At 56.7% G+C, this 16,877-nt stretch overlaps 2 protein-coding genes across 9 annotated transcripts in view; one reads left to right on the forward strand and one right to left on the reverse strand.

The window, feature by feature from the left end:
• On the forward strand, window positions 134-4,116 carry CCDC24 (coiled-coil domain containing 24). 2 transcript variants are annotated; one of them, XM_005678558.3, is made up of 8 exons: window positions 134-596; window positions 824-999; window positions 1,139-1,255; window positions 1,932-2,009; window positions 2,603-2,657; window positions 3,154-3,223; window positions 3,360-3,438; window positions 3,522-4,116. In XM_005678558.3, the coding sequence occupies exons 1-8, from the start codon at window positions 411-413 to the stop codon at window positions 3,757-3,759; spliced, it is 999 nt and encodes a 332-aa protein (XP_005678615.1). In that variant the 5' UTR covers window positions 134-410; the 3' UTR covers window positions 3,760-4,116. The 2 variants fall into 2 exon arrangements, with proteins under 2 accessions (XP_005678615.1, XP_017898708.1); XM_018043219.1 differs by having other exon boundaries at window positions 1,935-2,009.
• Window positions 4,071-16,877, reverse strand: part of SLC6A9 (solute carrier family 6 member 9) — a 31,616-nt gene continuing 18,809 nt past the window's right edge. For 6 of the 7 annotated variants that reach the window (XM_018043199.1, XM_018043172.1, XM_018043205.1 and 3 more), the window contains 10 exons: window positions 16,544-16,814; window positions 9,976-10,108; window positions 9,647-9,781; window positions 9,462-9,565; window positions 8,817-9,054; window positions 8,594-8,728; window positions 8,382-8,481; window positions 8,193-8,293; window positions 5,484-5,654; window positions 4,071-5,358 (listed from right to left, as the gene is read on the reverse strand). In XM_018043199.1, the coding sequence (XP_017898688.1) occupies window positions 5,164-5,358; window positions 5,484-5,654; window positions 8,193-8,293; window positions 8,382-8,481; window positions 8,594-8,728; window positions 8,817-9,054; window positions 9,462-9,565; window positions 9,647-9,781; window positions 9,976-10,108; window positions 16,544-16,814 (1,583 nt within the window). In that variant the 3' untranslated portion in view covers window positions 4,071-5,163. The remainder of the gene's footprint in view (window positions 5,359-5,483; window positions 5,655-8,192; window positions 8,294-8,381; window positions 8,482-8,593; window positions 8,729-8,816; window positions 9,055-9,461; window positions 9,566-9,646; window positions 9,782-9,975; window positions 10,109-16,543; window positions 16,815-16,877) is intronic. The other variant, XM_018043169.1, reaches the window with a different exon arrangement.

A 16,877-nucleotide genomic window follows, 5' to 3' on the forward strand; every position in this document is an offset into this window, starting at 1 on the left:
TGCGAAACCACCTACCACGGCTGTGGGTTGGGCTTTGTTAGCCGGCACCGCCTGGAGTGGGCGGGGCCGGGGCTCTCTGGGGGCGGGGCCCCGTTTCCCGGGTGACAGCCGCGCGGAAGAGGCGGAGCTAGGGCCCAGTCCCACAGCCTGGCTCCCGGGGCCGCGACCTGAAACCGTGGCCTCCGAGAGTCGATCAGTAGTAGGGCAGAAGAGCGCCAGAGGCCAGCGGCTCTGGACCGAGCAACTCTAGTCGTGGGAACGGGAGGCAGAACGGAATGGGGCTTGGGAGAGGCCGGTCCGAGTGACAGGCTGGGGGCGTGGCCTGTGAGACCCGGAAGCGGGCAAGGCCTGAGTGGGCGTGCCCGGCCCTGGGCGACTAGCGGTATCCCAGTAACCCAGCGCTCGGACCCATGGTCCCGCAGGTCCAAGCGTGCGGCCCCGCGTCTCGGGGGCGGCGGCGCGGGCGGGCCATGCCTGGGGACTCCCTGTCGCTGTGGGAACTGGTGGAAGAGCACGTTCCGCTCCCGGAGCGGCCCGAAGTGAAGAGGATTCTAGGGGAGACGACGGTGGATCTGAGCCTGGAACTTCGGGCAGAGGTGGGGCGTAAGAAGGTGGGCCCCACGGCAGACCTGTCCCACGACTTGGATGATTTGCTCACCTTCTACGGGTCCCTAACCCTGCCCAGTAACTCTCGAGCTCTTGTCGGAACTCACTGTCCGCCCAGCCCTCTCCAGTTTAACTGCCCTGCCCCTCATTCCCCCAGGTCCCCTGCCTCCCTTCACTTCCCTGCGCAGTCGCCGAGGTGCCCCAGCTCTCCTTGCAGGTGGTGATGTTACGATCATTGCTCCAAGAGGCTCGATCTATCCAAGCCCCAGGATCGCGCCCCACCTCTGACCTCTCCTCCCTTCTGGCACCACCGCCCCTCGTAAGAGATCTTGTTCGCCAGGAACTGCGGCAGCTGCTCCAAGGTCTCCGCCAGAAGGCCATCTGTGAGGGCAGGTTGGAGCTCCAGACCTGGGCCTGGGGCCTGTCTCCAGAACTCAGATGGGCTAGCCTGGCAACTGACAAGGGGCCAGGGTTGCCTTTCCTGTGGTTCCCTGGAAGGAGCCCCTGAATTGCCTTTACGCATCTTCTGCAGGGACCAGACCCAGGCTTGGGTCCAGTATAGCCCTAGGGTCCTGCGCTTTGCCTTGGAGGAGCCCAGGCATGATTTGCCAGAACAGGAGATGTTCCAGATGAGAGCTGGTGAACCCAGGTATAGTAGTAGGAGAGGAGGGATCTGTTCTTGCTGGGCAAAGGACCCCGGCCAGCTGGTAGGTCCCACCTGCAGGCATGGAGGAGCTCCTGGTCTGAGACTGACACTTCTACAGCCACCCGTGGTAGGAGTCAGCCCATGAGGGCTGCAGAGGCTCAGGAGACACATGCCAACCCTGGGAGCTTGGTTCGATCTGGGTTTTAGAATACTAGGAACAGACTTCCAGACAGATACAAAGAGAAGCACCTTGCAGGAAGAGGGTGCACTACACGCAGATATGAGTGGAAGGAAAGACTTCATCCAGTGGCCAGTTGTCCCTCAGGCTGGGACAACCAGGCTGCGAGGACTGGGGACTGAATGAGACAAATGAGCAGCAGCATGTTCATCAGTGAATGGTAGCAACTTATTTCTCACACATCCTTATGAAGGGGGTGATGTCTCCATTTTGCAGATGAGGATACTCAAGCTCAGAAAGGATGATTGACTTTCCCAGGCTCATACACAGTAAAGGGTGGCAGAACCCATGTGCAATCCCAGGCTCCAGATCTCCTCCTTTTAGCACCATCTTGTATTGCCTTTGTGAAAAAGCACAAAATTGTCTAGGAGAAATGGCATTTGTGTCCTGAAGTCCTGGGGTGAAGCAGCATGGGAGAGTGAGGTTGACTTCATCTGCCAGCAGCTGTCACCAGGACCTCAGTGTCATCAAGGACCAGCTGAACATGTCCCACATCGACCAGGTTGCTGGACACCTGCGGTGAGGCCCCCAAGTGTGTGCAGTGGGGCTGGAGACAGGGAGGATGGGACTGTGGATGGACCCTGATGTATTGGGACTACTGGGAGGAGAAGGGAGGGAACACACCTGGCTGGGAGACCCAGGAGAGTGGGACTGAGAGGTGTAAAGGGCAGGATGCTGATGAGGTTGCTGCCAGGAAATCAGTCAAGTACAGATGCCTACATGGGCCTTGGCCTGAGGACTTTTATCCTGGGAGGTGGGAGAGAGATGACACACAGAGAGTTTTTTAAAGAAGGGGCGGGGCTGTGATGCGGGAGAGAATGGAGGCAAGAGGACCTGCAAGTCTAGTCCTGTGATGTAGAAGAGAGAATGCTGCTCCTCAGGGGGGCACTGGGAAGCGGGCGAGGAGAGAGGACACGCCCTGCCCAGGAAGAGGCTGGCGGGGCTGCAAGACTGTGCCGGAACAGCATGAGGGCAGCAGAGGCAGAGGTGGGCTGTGATAGGAGGGCCTAGAGGAGGCTCCTGGGGAGGCCGGGGGTGGGGACCACCTGCAGGACTCTGCTGAGACCCGGGTCTGCAATGCTGCTTCTGGTGCTGCACTGCCCATGTCCCAGGGCCCTCCTGGAGGAAGAGTGCCGCGCGCTGGAGAGGGAGATTCCCATCCTGCAGGTGAGCTGCAGTCCTGGACCGCCCCGCCCCCAGCCCTTCTGCTGAGCGTAGACACCCCGGTCTCTCACCCAGGGCATGAGATCCACACACATGGGTCTGTGTGTGTCTGTGCCTGCAGAGGTTGTGTGAACCCTGGGTCCATTTGTCCTGTGTGCACACTTCTTATGTGTGTGATCCCTAAGTACGTGAACCCATATTCCAGTTGAGTCCCTAAGTCCAAGGTCAGCACTTTTAGATCAACTGCTGGGTCTGCCCAGGTCTTTTGTCTCCTTCTCTTCCCCAAGTCTGGATTCAGGTCTGCCACCCCCTTGCCAAACTCAGCTTTTCAGGGAGAGGCTGGTGTTCCTCTCTCAGGAGTGCCCCCATGTGGTTGGGATGAAGAGACTGCATGGGCTGGTTCCTGTGCCCCACCATGGGGATCCTGGCCTGGGCACCCTGCCCAGACCTGCCCCACCCCTGCCGTAAAGGCCAGGCACTGAGCCAGCTCTCCCTGCAGCGCTGCCTGGAAGACGAATATACAGGGTCCCCTCGGTCTTCTGAGGCAAGCCTAGAGCCCACCCTGGCAGGTGAGGACCTTAGCAGGCCCCAGAGCACCCAGCGCTCTGTGCCACCCCCACCCCCCATCTCCCCCGCCCGGCCCCCCTCTTGTAACACACCCTCGAAGACTGGGCTCTGTGTCTCAGGTAGAAACTTCTCTTCCAGAGCTAAAGGAACAGAAGGCAGCCATGCAACAGGAGCTGCAGTCACCCCTGAGGCCTTCCTGTGTCTTCCCCAGCCACGGGTAACCCAGAGCAGACCGACAGCTGGGTGGGGCAGGCTGAGAGGCAGGCCACGGCCCCCTCACAGCTGCTCCCTCCCATTCAGGCCACAGCCCTTTGGGTCCTCCAGCCAGGGCCCTGGACCCCTGTCTTGCCTCCACGGGGCTGCTGGAGTTTGGGCCAGCCCTCTCCAGTGCTGCCGGCCTGCTCCTCCTCTGGAGCACTGCCCCAAACCTCGCGGCCTGGCCTCCACCTGCCGCTGGGGACGGAAGATTCAGTGCAGCCCCAGGAAAAGGCCAGCTTCTACTCCAGTGTCCAGTGCAGCGCCCCAGGCTCCAACCTGAAAGGCTGCTCAGGAAGGAGGCTTCAGCTTCGGTTGGCACTTGCCCTGTCTGCTACTGCCCCCTTTCAGCTGCCAGGGCCCAGCCCACTTCAGATCTAGTCTAGGATGAGCCCTCCCCAGGATTCCACTGCTGTCTGTCTGTCTGGCCCTCTCTCTACCTTCTCGCCAGGTCCTGGGTGTCCAGTCCTGACTGTCACAGCCTCTGGCATTTCTCCTCCCAGGTACCCCCTCCCCCCAAAGGCCTGGCAGAAGGTCTTGTCCCAGCCCTGACTCATGTCCCCCTGGAGGACACAGACAAAGCACAGCAGCAGCTCAGAGACAGGAATAGAAATTTCATTAAAATCTATGGACTTTAAAATCCTAGTGGTGCGCGGATGGTTGGGGGTGGGAGGCGCACCGTTATTGCTACAGAGGATTAGAGGCGGCTCTTCCGGGGCTGTCACTGCACAGAGGGGCATGGAGGACGGACACACGGACACTGCAGGGCTTGGGGGAAGGAGTTCTGGCTCCAGAGAGGGGTTGGGGCACATGGGCTGGGGCGATTTGGCACGTGAACAAAGGTAGTCCAGTTTGGGAAGACTGGGCTTTAGCCTGGTGGTGGTAGGAAAGGGGGTGTCCTGTAGGGTCCCCTTCCCCGGGGCTCTGGGCTCAAACCTCCTGCTGAGCATCACCCCACCCCTACCCCCCAGAAACGAGTTCTTTGGGCAGGCTGTTGGGTCATGGGCCTCTGCTGGGCTGGCCCTGACAGCCAGTGCTGGAAGGAAGTGCAGAGACCTCAGAGCCGCCGAGTGAGGTGCAGGTGGGCCTGGAAGACAGATTGGGCCCGAGGCCAAGGGCGAGGGGGTGGCAACCACAGATAATACAATTTTTACAAAAATAATCACACAGACAAAAGGGCCGAGCCACACAGCCTAACCCGTAACACTGCACAGCCCCCCGGCTCCTCACCCTGCCTCCAGGTAGGAGGATCCGAATTAGCCTGGGTGGAGGCTGGGGTCCACCCCAAGGGCAGGAACACTGGTCAGGAGCCGAAGGCTCAGGGCAAGGGACAGGTAGGAGACCCACCCAGAACCTCAGCTCAGGGCAAAGTGTGGGGGCATCAGAGGCCATGTGAAGCCCAGCAGGCCTCTGGGGACCTGGCCTGAGACCCCTCCAAAGTGCTATTGGGCCCCCCAGCAACCCTCCCATCACCCACACCCCCCAGCTGCCATCTTGGCATCCAAAGGACCTGTAAACACTAGGGACATGAGCACGAATGACCGCGCTAGCAGTGGTGGCCAAGGTGACAGGCGCCACCCCCGGCCAGGGCATGGTCGGGGCAGGCAGTGATACCTCTCCACTGTCTCCCCAGTCTCTGTGTTGGGAGCACAGGGTGGGGGTGGGGCACTCCCCCCAGCAGCTGTGCTCATATCCGGGAGTCCTGCAGACGGCTGGAGCCGTTACTGCCCACCATGGGAATCTGGGCCTTGTCCGGGTGCAGCGGCTGGACCTCAAGCCCGTCTTCAGGGGAGGGTGCAATGGTGGGGGCGTAGCGCCCTGTTCGGTGCTCCAGGAGGGCGGGACCCCAGTCTCTGCTTGGCTTTGTTGCATTTTTCAAACGCTGCAGGAGAGGTAGGCATGGGGGACGGACGGGCGGGCAGAGCGCATCAGAAGGGAGCCCTGGAGCGCCACCCATCCATCCACCCCCTTCTGATTCACCTGGCTGCCCCTGCCCCCACCCCTCACCTGGAGGAGGGTGTCCCCATCTGTTCTGCAGAACTGGAACAGGGCGTAGAGTGGAATGCAAATGACAGAGGACAGGGCCATGAGGAAGCCAATGGCCACGGCCCAGCTTGGATACTGGTATTGGTTGTAGGTGATTGGCTGGTACTGGATCACCGAGAAGATGAGAATGAACTGCAAAGAGTCAGGGTTGGGAGTGGGCGTGAGTCCTGCCCAGCCCCACCCCGGCCTTAGGCCTCCTATCAGCGCTGCTCCCCTCCCTCTCCAGTTTCCCAGACTAGAAAGAGGCATCTCAGGAAGGGCAGAGTTGACGTCAACGTTTGGGTAGTGGAAGAAGCTGATGGCATCAGGGGTCCAGGGTATGATGCGCAGGCGGGCACTGTGGAAGGGGAGGGGTCTGGCTTCTGGATAACCCTGAAGCAGCAAGAAACTGTTCAGCTGCCATGGCCCGTGGAAGTCAGTTCTACTGAAAGACTTGCAGTGGCCCCCCACTGCCTGCTGAAGTAAGGCCGAATCTGTGGCCTTTAAGGCTTCAATGGCATTTTCCATCTACTGAGCATTTTTTGAATGTTTGCTCCAGACCTGGGAGCTCCTGGGATTGCATCAGCTCTAGGTCTTCAGTGCCCAGCACAGCGCCTGGCACAATCTTATGTGCTGATCTGAACTGAGTAATGCAGGGAGGTGGGAGCAATGGGGGAAAGGAAAGGGAGGAGTCCTGCCAGTCTATGGCTGCAGAGACAGCAATGGACAGCCAGGGGAGGCTCTGAAGCCTAGAAACAGTGTCAGGTTGGGGGCGCTCTCAGGAACCACTGTGGAGAGAGCCGAGGGACACCAGAGATAAAGCCTAGGGTTGTAGCAACAAAAATACTACAGGAAGCGGAAAGATGGGCAGGTGGCTCATGGGCCGCCTGGAGGGCCTGGGGCAGTGGGTGCTGCTTGCCAGGAGGCCTCAGCATACACCTCCCAAGCCTTCAGCTGCATCTTGGAGCTCAGGCCCCTCCAGCCTTTTTAGTGACTAAATTCTAGAAGTCAAGACCTGTATCCACCCGGGGAATGCTGCACTTAGAGGAGCTTAGAAGGATGGCGTTTGTAAAAAAATTTAAGCTGATAGAAGGATGGAGTTTGTAAAAAAAAAATTTTTTTTTAAGATCTTTTCAGCATTATGAAGAAGTAAAGCCTCCAAAGAAAACTAACAGCCCAGAAGCACGCTTCCACAGAGCCTGGCATCCTCACCCGAAGGTGATTCCAGCCTGGCTGTCTGAGCACAGAGAGGAGGCTGCGGGCTTTGCCTCAGTTTCCTGGAGACACTGGACCCAGGCTGCCTCCTGCCTCCTGCCCTGCCTGGGCAGTGCCCTGGGTCTCCCCACAGGGCAGCAGCTTCCTGGGAGCCCTGGAGGATGAGCTCTCCCAGGGCAGGTCCTGGGCCAAAGCCACAGCCCCCGAGGGCACAGCGCTTGGCCGTGGCGTCTGCCCTCTCCCGCCTCCCACCGCTTACAGGACACTTCCGCTCCTCCTGTTTCAAAGCTGGGCCAGTGGCCAGAGCTGGTGCCTGTGCCAGGCTCAGGAAGATCCCACACCCCATGTGATGGAGGCCTCAGCCCTCAGGGGCCTTTTTTTTTTTTCCAGAAACATGAGCCAAAGTGGAAATCTGGTGCTGACCTCTCTGCGGCACAGAGGAGCTGGCACGATGAGGGGCACGACTCCAGACACTGCCCTGACCATCAGGCTGACCCCTCTGTCACTCAGAGATGGCCCTACCTCTTTTCTGTGGAGGGACCATTATACTAGCAAATCCCTCCCCCCAGCCCCCGACTTCTCACCCTGATCATAAAGGAACAAAATCAGAAGGTTTATAGTCCACAGACCACTCCTCCTCCTAAACTTGTTTCTAGTGCAGCATGGGCCCAGCACACAGGCTCCAGATCGGACCACCTGCTTTGCATGAGGACTCTGACTCTTAGAAGCTGAATAACCTTGGGTCAACTACTTAACATCTCAGGGCCTCAGTTTCCTCATCTGTAAAGTGGGGATAACGAAACCATGGAGAGTTGTATCATGAGACTTAGTATATTGTTCCTGGTCATGGGGGGCTTTCCCTCCACCACTTCCACTCCCTTCTGGGGGGTCTGTCTTCCAGGTGTTGAATACTGGTGGAAACCCAGAACTCCCTCTCCCAAGCCAGCCCATTCCAGGGTGGCTTAGGGGGGTGTCCCGGATCCTGAGCTGATACCTGACTCGCACAGCCTGCTTCTGGAACATGCATTCACACCACATATCCTGAGCACTCTAAGCACCTCAGCTATAAGGGACTAGAGACACAAGCTCAGCGAGGCTGTCAGAGGCCCAATGCCAATGTCGGTCATGGTTCCTGAGACTCCTCTGGGGGGATGCCAGGTGGAAATACCAGGGAGAGAGGGCTGGCTCTCAGCTGCTGCCAGCCTATTTTCCCCTTCTGAAGCTGGGCACTGTCTTCTGTCAAATACAGGGCCCTGTGCTCCCTTCCTAACCCAAGGCCAGGGCTTGGGTCGTTCTGAGTCTCCACACCTGTCTGCCTCTATACAGCTTTGCTCGGACTTCCAGTGACCAGAGCTGTGGGTGTGGAGCCCCAGGGGGAAGCTCCGGCCTGAAGAGCTCGTGCTCTGCCTTGGCTGGTTCCCAACAGAAGGACGCTCGCCACGGGGGCAGCAGGGGAGGGACCAGCGAGGGACTTACAAAGATGATAGCTGGTGAGACGAAGCGCCAGCAGATCTGGAAGAAGAGAGGCGGTGGGAACCCCAGCATCATCCGGATGTCCTGGAAGTAGTTCTGGTGCCCTGGAGAGAGGGAGGTCAGCAGCCCACAGGACAGCGTGAGCAGGCCAGGGGCTGGGACACGGGAGGCCGTGGGAGCCTGGGCACTTACCGTAAATGTACATGATGGACACACACATAATACAGGAGATGATGACCAAGGAGAAGCTGGCCGCGTAGTTGTCCATCAGCAGCAGCCAGTAGATGCCTGCCTACGGGCCAGTGGGCAGCTGAGTCGGGGGTGCCTGAGGCTACAGGCCCCTTCTCTCCCGTCTTCCCCTCATACCCTGGCAACTCCCACCCAGCCTTTCCCTTGGTTCTTACTTGGCTGGTAAGAGGGATCCCCAGAAGGAAGCCAGCTACAGCCACGCCCAAGGTCACGTAAGTCTTTTTCTGCAGGATCCACTCGTTCCCTACCTCATCCACGATGGCTGTGACCAGCGTCTCTAGGAGGCAAAACTGCAGGACACGGCCATCAGAGCAGGGCCTACCCTTGGCCCCGCCTCCTCCCGCCCCCAGCCACAGGCCCGAGTCCCGCACCTCCTACCTGAGTGCCCAGCCCCAGCAAGATGAGCATGAAGAAGAAGAGCAGGGACCAGAGTGGGGCAATGGGCAGCAGTGTGAGGGCCTCTGGGTATGCCACGAAGGCCAGGCCCGGGCCGTGGTCTGCCACGCGGGACACGTCCACACCCAGGTGGTTGGCCATGAAGCCCAGGATGGAGAAGATGACGAAGCCAGCATAGACACTGGTGGCACAGTTAGTGATGCTGATGATGACACTGTCTCTAATGGGGAGGGAAGCACGTGGTCAGGACACGCAGCTTAGTTCCTCCTGCCCAATTTGGGCCAGGCCGGGAGACTTGGAGACGGGGAAAGTTCTAGGAACAAAAGCACCCCTACTCTCATCTCTGGTCTGTTCTGGGCCTCCTTAAGTGGGCTTGAGGCTCTGAGTCCTTACAGACCCTGGGGCATCACTGTCGTCAGCCCTTCTCTCTTCTGCCTAAGTGTTCTCTGTTCTGCAGTGACTGGACCCAGACTTGGCACTGCCAGCATCTCCAGGCTGTGAGCGGAAGGGAGGGTCCTGGCGGGCCAGGAGGCTGCACTGGATCTGGTGGGTCTGGGGGAAGCAGGGTCAGGCTGCAGAGAGGGCAGGAACAGGGGGCAGCCCCAGCGCCGGCAGGGAGACTCTCACCGGTAACAGTTGTTGTGGAACTTGTTGTAGGAAGCCATGGTGACAAGGCCGCCCCACGCGCAGCCCAGCGAGTAGAAGATCTGGGAGGCGGCGTCCCCCCAGACCTGCAGGAGGAGCTGCGCTCAGAGGCTGGCGCCTCTCTGCCCCTCCCCGTCCCTCCAGGTCACCTTCCACCCACAGCCCACCTTGGCCTCCAGGATCTTGTCCCACTGTGGGGTCAAGTAGTACATGATGCCCGTGAAGGCTCCTTCCAGGGTCACGCCACGGATGAACAGGATGGTCAGCACCACGTAGGGGAATGTGGCCGTAAAGTACACCACCTGGGGGTGAGAGGGGCCCCACTGGACTCCTTTGGGCTCTTCCCACCCCCCTCAACCACCACAGGTCCTCTGGTCCCTCTTTCCATCCTACATGCTTTCATCACTCCCCCCACAACCCGTCCACACACAAAACCCAGGCAGGGGAGGCAGGATATTTCTGGGTGGGCACAGATCCTGGAAGGAGGGGGACTTACTTTTCCTGAAGACTTGACCCCTCGGATGAGGCAGAGGAAGACGACCACCCAGGAGACACCGAGGCAGCCGAGGAGGGGCAACCGCACCTCCCCGAAGTTTCCGATGTCATCCGACAGCTTCAGCACATACAGCCTGGAAGGGGATACTCTGTCACTGAGGGCCAGCCCCGCCATCCAGCAACACATTCCCAAGGCCCAGGGCCCAGCCTGGCAGCTCCCTCCTTTCTCACAGAGTCCCAGCAGCTGGCTCGTCTGAGATGGGAACCTTGGCAAGGCCCCAGCCGCAGCCTGCTCAGCCCTCTCTGCCTGCTGCCTCTCCCAGGATCCTCGAGGGTACCTGCAGGCCACACCCCAGGCCTGGGCTAGCTTCCTCAGCCCCTGGGGTGTGGAGGTCTCCCTGTCCCTGCTCAGACCTGGCCCAGGTCTTTCCTTTAGGAAGGCGCTCTCCTCCAGACTGAACACCCCCTATCTGGTGTCACCTCCTCCAGGGAGCCTTCTGTGACCTTTTCACCCACACTAGTCCTCCAACTCTGATGAACAGAGGGAGGCAGTGGAGTACTGAGTAAAGATGGAGGCTTCCCAGGTGGCGCTACTTGTAAAGGACCTGGCTGTCAATGCAGGAGACTTAAGAGAGATGGGTTTGATTTCTGCATTGGGAAGATCTCCTAGAGGAGGAAATGGCAACTCATTCCAATATTCTTGTCTGGAGAATCCCATGAACAGAGGAGCATGCAGGGCTATAGTCCATGGAGTCACAAAGAGTTGGACATGACTAAAGCAACTTAGCATCCACACTGGAGCATGCAGGCCTAGACTTGAACCTGAATTCCTCTCCTGAGTGTGCATGACTCTCTCTGGAGCCCTATGCCATGCCAGCTGTGTTTCTTCCACTGACTGGACATTGATGTGCCAAGCCCTTGCTAGATGCTGGGCATATTGACCTAAATCAGGTATTGTGGGCACTGCCAGCAGTGTCTTAACCCCATGGAGAAGAGCACACTGGAAGTATTCCTGGAAAAGGGGAGGCTTGAGCCACAGTTTCAAGGATGGGGAGAAAGTGGGTGAAGAGAAATGAAAGCACACGCCAGGCAGAGGGCATGGGTCAGGGTCAGGGCATGACCCAGCAGGACAGGGTCAGGAACCGCCTGGACATGTCAGTAGCTCAGGAAGGCTGGGGGAGAAGGGGAGGGGAACAGAGACGGATGAAGACAGGAAGGAACAAGATCCAGAGAAGTTGTGAAGTCAGGGCAGAGAAGTTTGGATTTTATTCTGAGAGCAATGAGAAGCTTCTGGAGGGTTTTTAGGTCTCTCAGGGCCACTCCTTGGCTCAAAACCTTATAGCAGCTCCCATCTCTGGCCATGGAAAAACCAGTCCATACAGTGGCTACAAAGCCCTCCATGACCCACTGTCTCCTAACTGCCGTCTCTCAGGTCTCCTCTCCTCTGGCTCCCTCCCCCCTTCCTCACCGCTCCAGCTGCGCTTGGTCCCTTGTTGTTCCTTAAATGTGCCAGGCCCACCCCCACCTCAGGGCCTTTAGACGTACTCTTCCCTGTCTGGCATGTTTTTTTCCCTAGACCTTCACATGTCCACATGGGTGTGAGATTTCTGCAGGCACACAGGGCCCCATGCTTAGAAGGGCCTTGTGCTTGCTTTAATGTCCTGCCATTGTCATCTTGAAATTCTGAACACATTTGCACAAGAGGCCCCATCTTTTCATTTTGCTCTGGGCCCCACAAATTATTCAGCTGGGCTTGTCAACGTGGCTCCCTCCCTCCTTGCTTCCTTCAGATCTTCACTTGGGTGTCCTCTTTGCAAAGGGGCCTATGTTGGATACCCGGACTAAAACCGCGACCCCCGCCCCAGCCTGGCACCCCTTACCCCATTCCTGGCTGTATTTTCCTCCAGAGTATGTCTCCTATCGTACTGCACATTTTTCTGTTCACTTTGTTATCTGCCCTCTATGAAGGCAAGGGTTTTTGTTTTGTTCACCCTCGTATCCTTCCAGTGGTTCGCAAAGTGCCTGGCACAGAGCCATGCCAAGTAAGCACTTGCTGAATGGATGAATGAATTAACATCATGGAAAATGGACTGGGAAGTATAAGGGGGAGTATCTGGAGGGGGACTGGCTTGGCTGCTGGAGTTGTCCAGGCTAGAACTGATGAGCAAGAGACAAATTATTGAGCCTCAGTCTCCTCATCTTTAAAATGGGCATCATAACATCAACCTAGGATAATCTGTAGATAAATGTAGAAAAATACAGGCTCCTTTCGTTCCCCTCTTTCAATGAGGACTTCTCAGCATAGCTCATAGGCTGTCCTCTAATCTTAGCTATTTTTACTTTTTTTTTTTCCAACTCAGTTCTCAAACCTCATGACAACATGTTTAATACTTTGTGATGGGTGGTCACCCTGGTCCCTCATGGGACAATGTGGCCAGGTCTTGGATTTGTTTGTTTGGTCAGCCCACTGGACTGTCAGACTTGCAAGCACCTTGTTAGGCCTCCTCTGCCTTAAATCCTCGCCTAGGCTGCCCTTCACATTGTGACCTGCAGAGGGCGCTGTCCAACACATCCCACTCTTGTCAAACTCCTGCCTCTGTGTTGGTTCACTCAACAGGCATCAGGATGAGAAACTTTCCAGGCTCTCAGTCCATGGGGGAACCAAAGACAAAGGGATGAATAAGACCCACCCCCTGCTCCCCGGAGAGGCTCCTGGACCTTTGTGGCTGTGCTTTCCAATCTTTTTCCCTTTGGGACATGCAGAAAAAAATAGTTTGGGCCTATGGGACAAACAGGTCACTCAAAGCTGAAGGCTGAAGGCAGCAGGGCTGGAGATTCTGCGCTGCCCAAGCCCGACTGGACTGGCACACTATTTGGGGCACATCGTGTTGGGGGGCTTTGCCTTCCAGAATAGCCACCGGGTCTTACTGCTACAGCTGAGAGGTGATTTACTTTAAGCACCAGTATTCAAAGTAAACAACCCATTCCTTGCTCAAAGGACTCTCTAAAAACTTTATCTAGTTACATATGTGGAACTGGTAGTGCTTTGTATTATTTTTTTATTGCAAGAGTTCAGCATGCAATACAAGGGCTTAAAGAGTTTGGAAGGCGAGACTTCTGAACTCTAACTTTCTTTTTATCGTACCATATTTAATGTTTTATTTTGGGTTTGGACCATGTGCTTTTGAGACCAAACAACTAACTGAAAAACTTTTGGAACCCCACATATTTACAAGTTGGCTTTCACATAACATCTCTGGACTTATTCTGCATTATTTTTTAATTTCCCCAACCAGATGGTAAACGCCTTGAGAACAGGACACTCTCATCTATTTCACTGCATCTCCAGCAGTGGCTATCACTGTGCTTACTGAGTACCTGTCACTTTCTTAGTGATTTCTGCTACATCTTTATAATAACAAGAATGATGTTGTAACCACTCCCACTTAATGGATGAACAGTTGAGACTAAATGAGGTTTGGTGACCTCAGAAGGCCAAGCTGGTATGTAGCACAGCCAGGATTTGAGTGAGGTCTGTGTGGCTCTAGAGCTGGCATGAAGACACCGGGAGAGGGGTGCTGGGATCCAAGTCCCATTGGGTGCCAGGTGTCTGCTGGGGAGATGAAGGCATGGTCCTGAGCAGGCATCAGATCAGCTCTCAGATGACTGTAAAGAGGTGTAAAATGCTGTAAAGAGGTGGTGAGGGCAGGGAAGACTGGAAGCCAAAGGGTGGGCAAAAGGCAGACGTGGGCTCAGAAATCTGCCCTGGGAGCTCTTCTCCCTTTAGAGGAGTCCATCTTTCTCTTGATTTGTTTCGTTCAGTAGTAGAATGGGAATATTTTATAAAACCGGCACAAACTAGTAGGGTTGCCGTGGGGCTCAAATGAGATGGTGCAGCTCTCCAAAGGGTTGCTGGAAACTGTGGACCCAGAATGCCTGCAGAGAATCATCGGCCTGATTCACATGAGGCACCAGGCACAGCAGGGCACGTATATCCTGACAGCACTGAGGCCTAGTTCCTTAACATCTGGGAATCAGTCTCTGAATCTGAAAATGGGGGTGATATCATGTAATATGCTTAAAACATAGTTCCCCGGTGGTTCAGGGGTAAAGAACTCACCTGGCAATGCAAGAGACTTGGGTTTGATTTCTGGGTTGGGAAGATCCCCTGGAGAAGGAAATGGCAACCCACCCTAGTACTCTTGCCTAGAGAATCCAGTGGACAGACGAGCCTGGAGAGCTACAGCCCATGGGGTTGCAAAAGAGTCGGACATGACTGAGCGACTAAACAGCAACAATAAGCACATAGCAGGTGCTGAGAAATGGGGGTGCTTGCTCACCTCATCTTGCTGAAGCCAGCTTGGGCAGCCCTCTCAAAGGTCACTTCCCTAGGCTTTCCAGGAGGGGGCAGCAGGGAGCCATCCTGAAGGGAAGGAGTCCTGCCTGGAACTGGGGCTCCTTAGGGAGGCCTGGCTCCAGCCCCCGCCAAGGAGTGGAGTTCAGCAGGCCATCCTGTGGACCTCCTGACCCATGGCTAGTTTTCTTGGAGGGAAATTCCCCTCTAATTGCACTGGATAAACTCTCCTGAGCTTTGCCAAGCAGTAGCCCCACCCTGGAAGACAGCCCCTGGGGTGAGAATTTCTGGAGCATCTCTTGGCTTCGCACTTCTGGAAGCTTCCAGAAGGCTCTCCCTCATCTAGATCAAGTTGCCCAGTCCACACCATGCCTCAAACGTAGCAGAATACCTGAGTGGGAGGAGCCTCCTACTCCCCACTCTGTCCCGGCTCTGAGTGCACTTCTCGGTATCTACTTGGTGCTCCGGAAATGACCCGTCCAGTGACAAATGACCAAATATGCCCAGAGGCAATTTTGCCCAAACCTCACTGGGAGGCAACGGCTCTATGGTCTCCACCATGAGTCTTGAGGACAGTGACCACATCTTAACCGTCTTTGAACATCTATAGCACAGGGCCTTCCCAAGAGGCTCAGTGGTAGAGAATCTGCTTGCCAAAGCAGGAGGTGCAGGAAACACTGGCTTAATCCCTGGGTCAGGGAGATCCCCTGGAGTAGGAAATGGCAACCCATGCCAGTATTCTTGCCTGGAAAATTCCATGGACAGAGGCACCTGGCAGGCTACAGTCCATGGGGTTGCCAAGAGTCAGACACGACTGAGCACGTATGCAGCAGCTGCAGCCCAGGGACACTGGGCTCTGAGGCTCTGAGTGCTGGCCCTCAGCTTAGAGGAGGTGAACCTGCTAGGACTTCGAGTGTCACTGGGACCTCAGCTGCCCAGCCCTGATTCTCCATCACAGCATGGAGAAGGCCTCGAACCCTCTGACCGGCAGGGGAAGCCCTGTGCCTTTTGATGTCCTGGCCTCTTCTGTCCCAATACTCTGTCCTACCTGCCCCCAACCCCAGCTCCAGTCTGCCACCTCCTGGCTGCGGCTCATCTGCCCATGTCTCCCAATCCTTCTATACTTCCTTTCTCCCTCCTCTGGGAAGTCTTGGTTTTTTTATGGTTTGTTTTTTGAGCGTGTCATGCTTGGCCTGTGGGATCTTAGTTCCCCGAGGAGGGACTGAACCTGTGCCCCCTGCAGCGGCGGCACAGGAAGCTCGGAGTCTTAGTCATTGGACCTTGAGGGAAGTCCATGGGACGCCTCCTTGATCACCTGCTCTTGCCCTCACCATACCCCTGTGTATACCTGCACTGAGGCCCCTGCCCCTAATAGCATTAACGACCCAGCTCCCTTCTGGACTGTGACCTCCTCATGGCACGGTCTCAGGGCCGTTCATACCCCATGGACACACAGAGCCCGGCAGAGTGGACGCCATAAATGTTTGTGGAATGAATGAACGAGGCCTGCCCACCAGCCCACAAAGCCCTCTTCCCATGAGCTCCCCAGCAGGACGTGGGGAATTTCCTCCAGGATGTCCTGCTGGGCCCTCACACCCACCCAGCTGGGACAAGATGTTCCAAACACCCCCAGCAACAGCTTCCCTTCAAGCCAGCCCTGGGACTCCATTCTCTGTCAGCACAGAGCTCAGGGGTGCCAGTCTGCCCTTCCCAAACACAGCTTGATAAGGACAGCTCTGGGCTCAGGAAGCTTCCACAGCTCTTCTTTGGTTCTGCAGGGTTAGGTCTATGCTTCATTCTTGTAAGTCCTCCAAGAAGGCACATACTCCCTGTAGGCTACCACATGGCTGGTGAGTTCCCCACATACCTATCACCCTTCATCACAACAGGTTTCCCTCAGGCTCATCTGGGACTAAGGCCCTGTGTTCGTGCTCTTCTGCTCTCCAGGAAGCCACCCCTTCTTTCCCCCGACTCTCCTCGGCTGACCTGCCTGACTGCTGGAGCCCTCCCTCTCTCGATGCCACTGTCTAAGGACTCTCACAAACTCACAAAGCCTGTGCGTCAGCCTCTCCTGGACAGGCTGCCCACACCCCTGCCATGGTCCATTCCGGGCACCCTCCCTAGACTGCAGACCACTGCCCGACAGCGAAGAGGGAGGACTGAAGACAGGCCCCGTGGGTAACCCCTAGAAGCCCAGGTCCCACGGGGGCCTCACCTCCAGTACTCCTCGCTGGGGCTTGTCCTCTTGAGGGTCTGGTTGAGCGCCTGAGAGACGTTGCCAGGCAGGGCAGGAGGCTGCGAGCCGTTGGTGATGTTGGGGTTATCCAGCACGCTCATGCAGTCGGGCGTGTTCCAAGGGTTATTGCAGTAGGTCCAGGGCAACACAGGCGTCATGGATGAGAAGAAGTAGTAGAAGGCAATGCAGATGACCACGTTGTAGTAGATGCCGATGTATGTGGACACCACCATCATGCCGTAGCCCACACCTGGGGGAGGGGAGGGGCAGGAGCAGCCTCACACACCTAGCTGAAGGACACGAAGCTAATTCT

Source organism: Capra hircus, chromosome 3, assembly GCF_001704415.2.
Source record: "Capra hircus breed San Clemente chromosome 3, ASM170441v1, whole genome shotgun sequence".
Classification (NCBI taxonomy): domain Eukaryota; kingdom Metazoa; phylum Chordata; class Mammalia; order Artiodactyla; family Bovidae; genus Capra; species Capra hircus.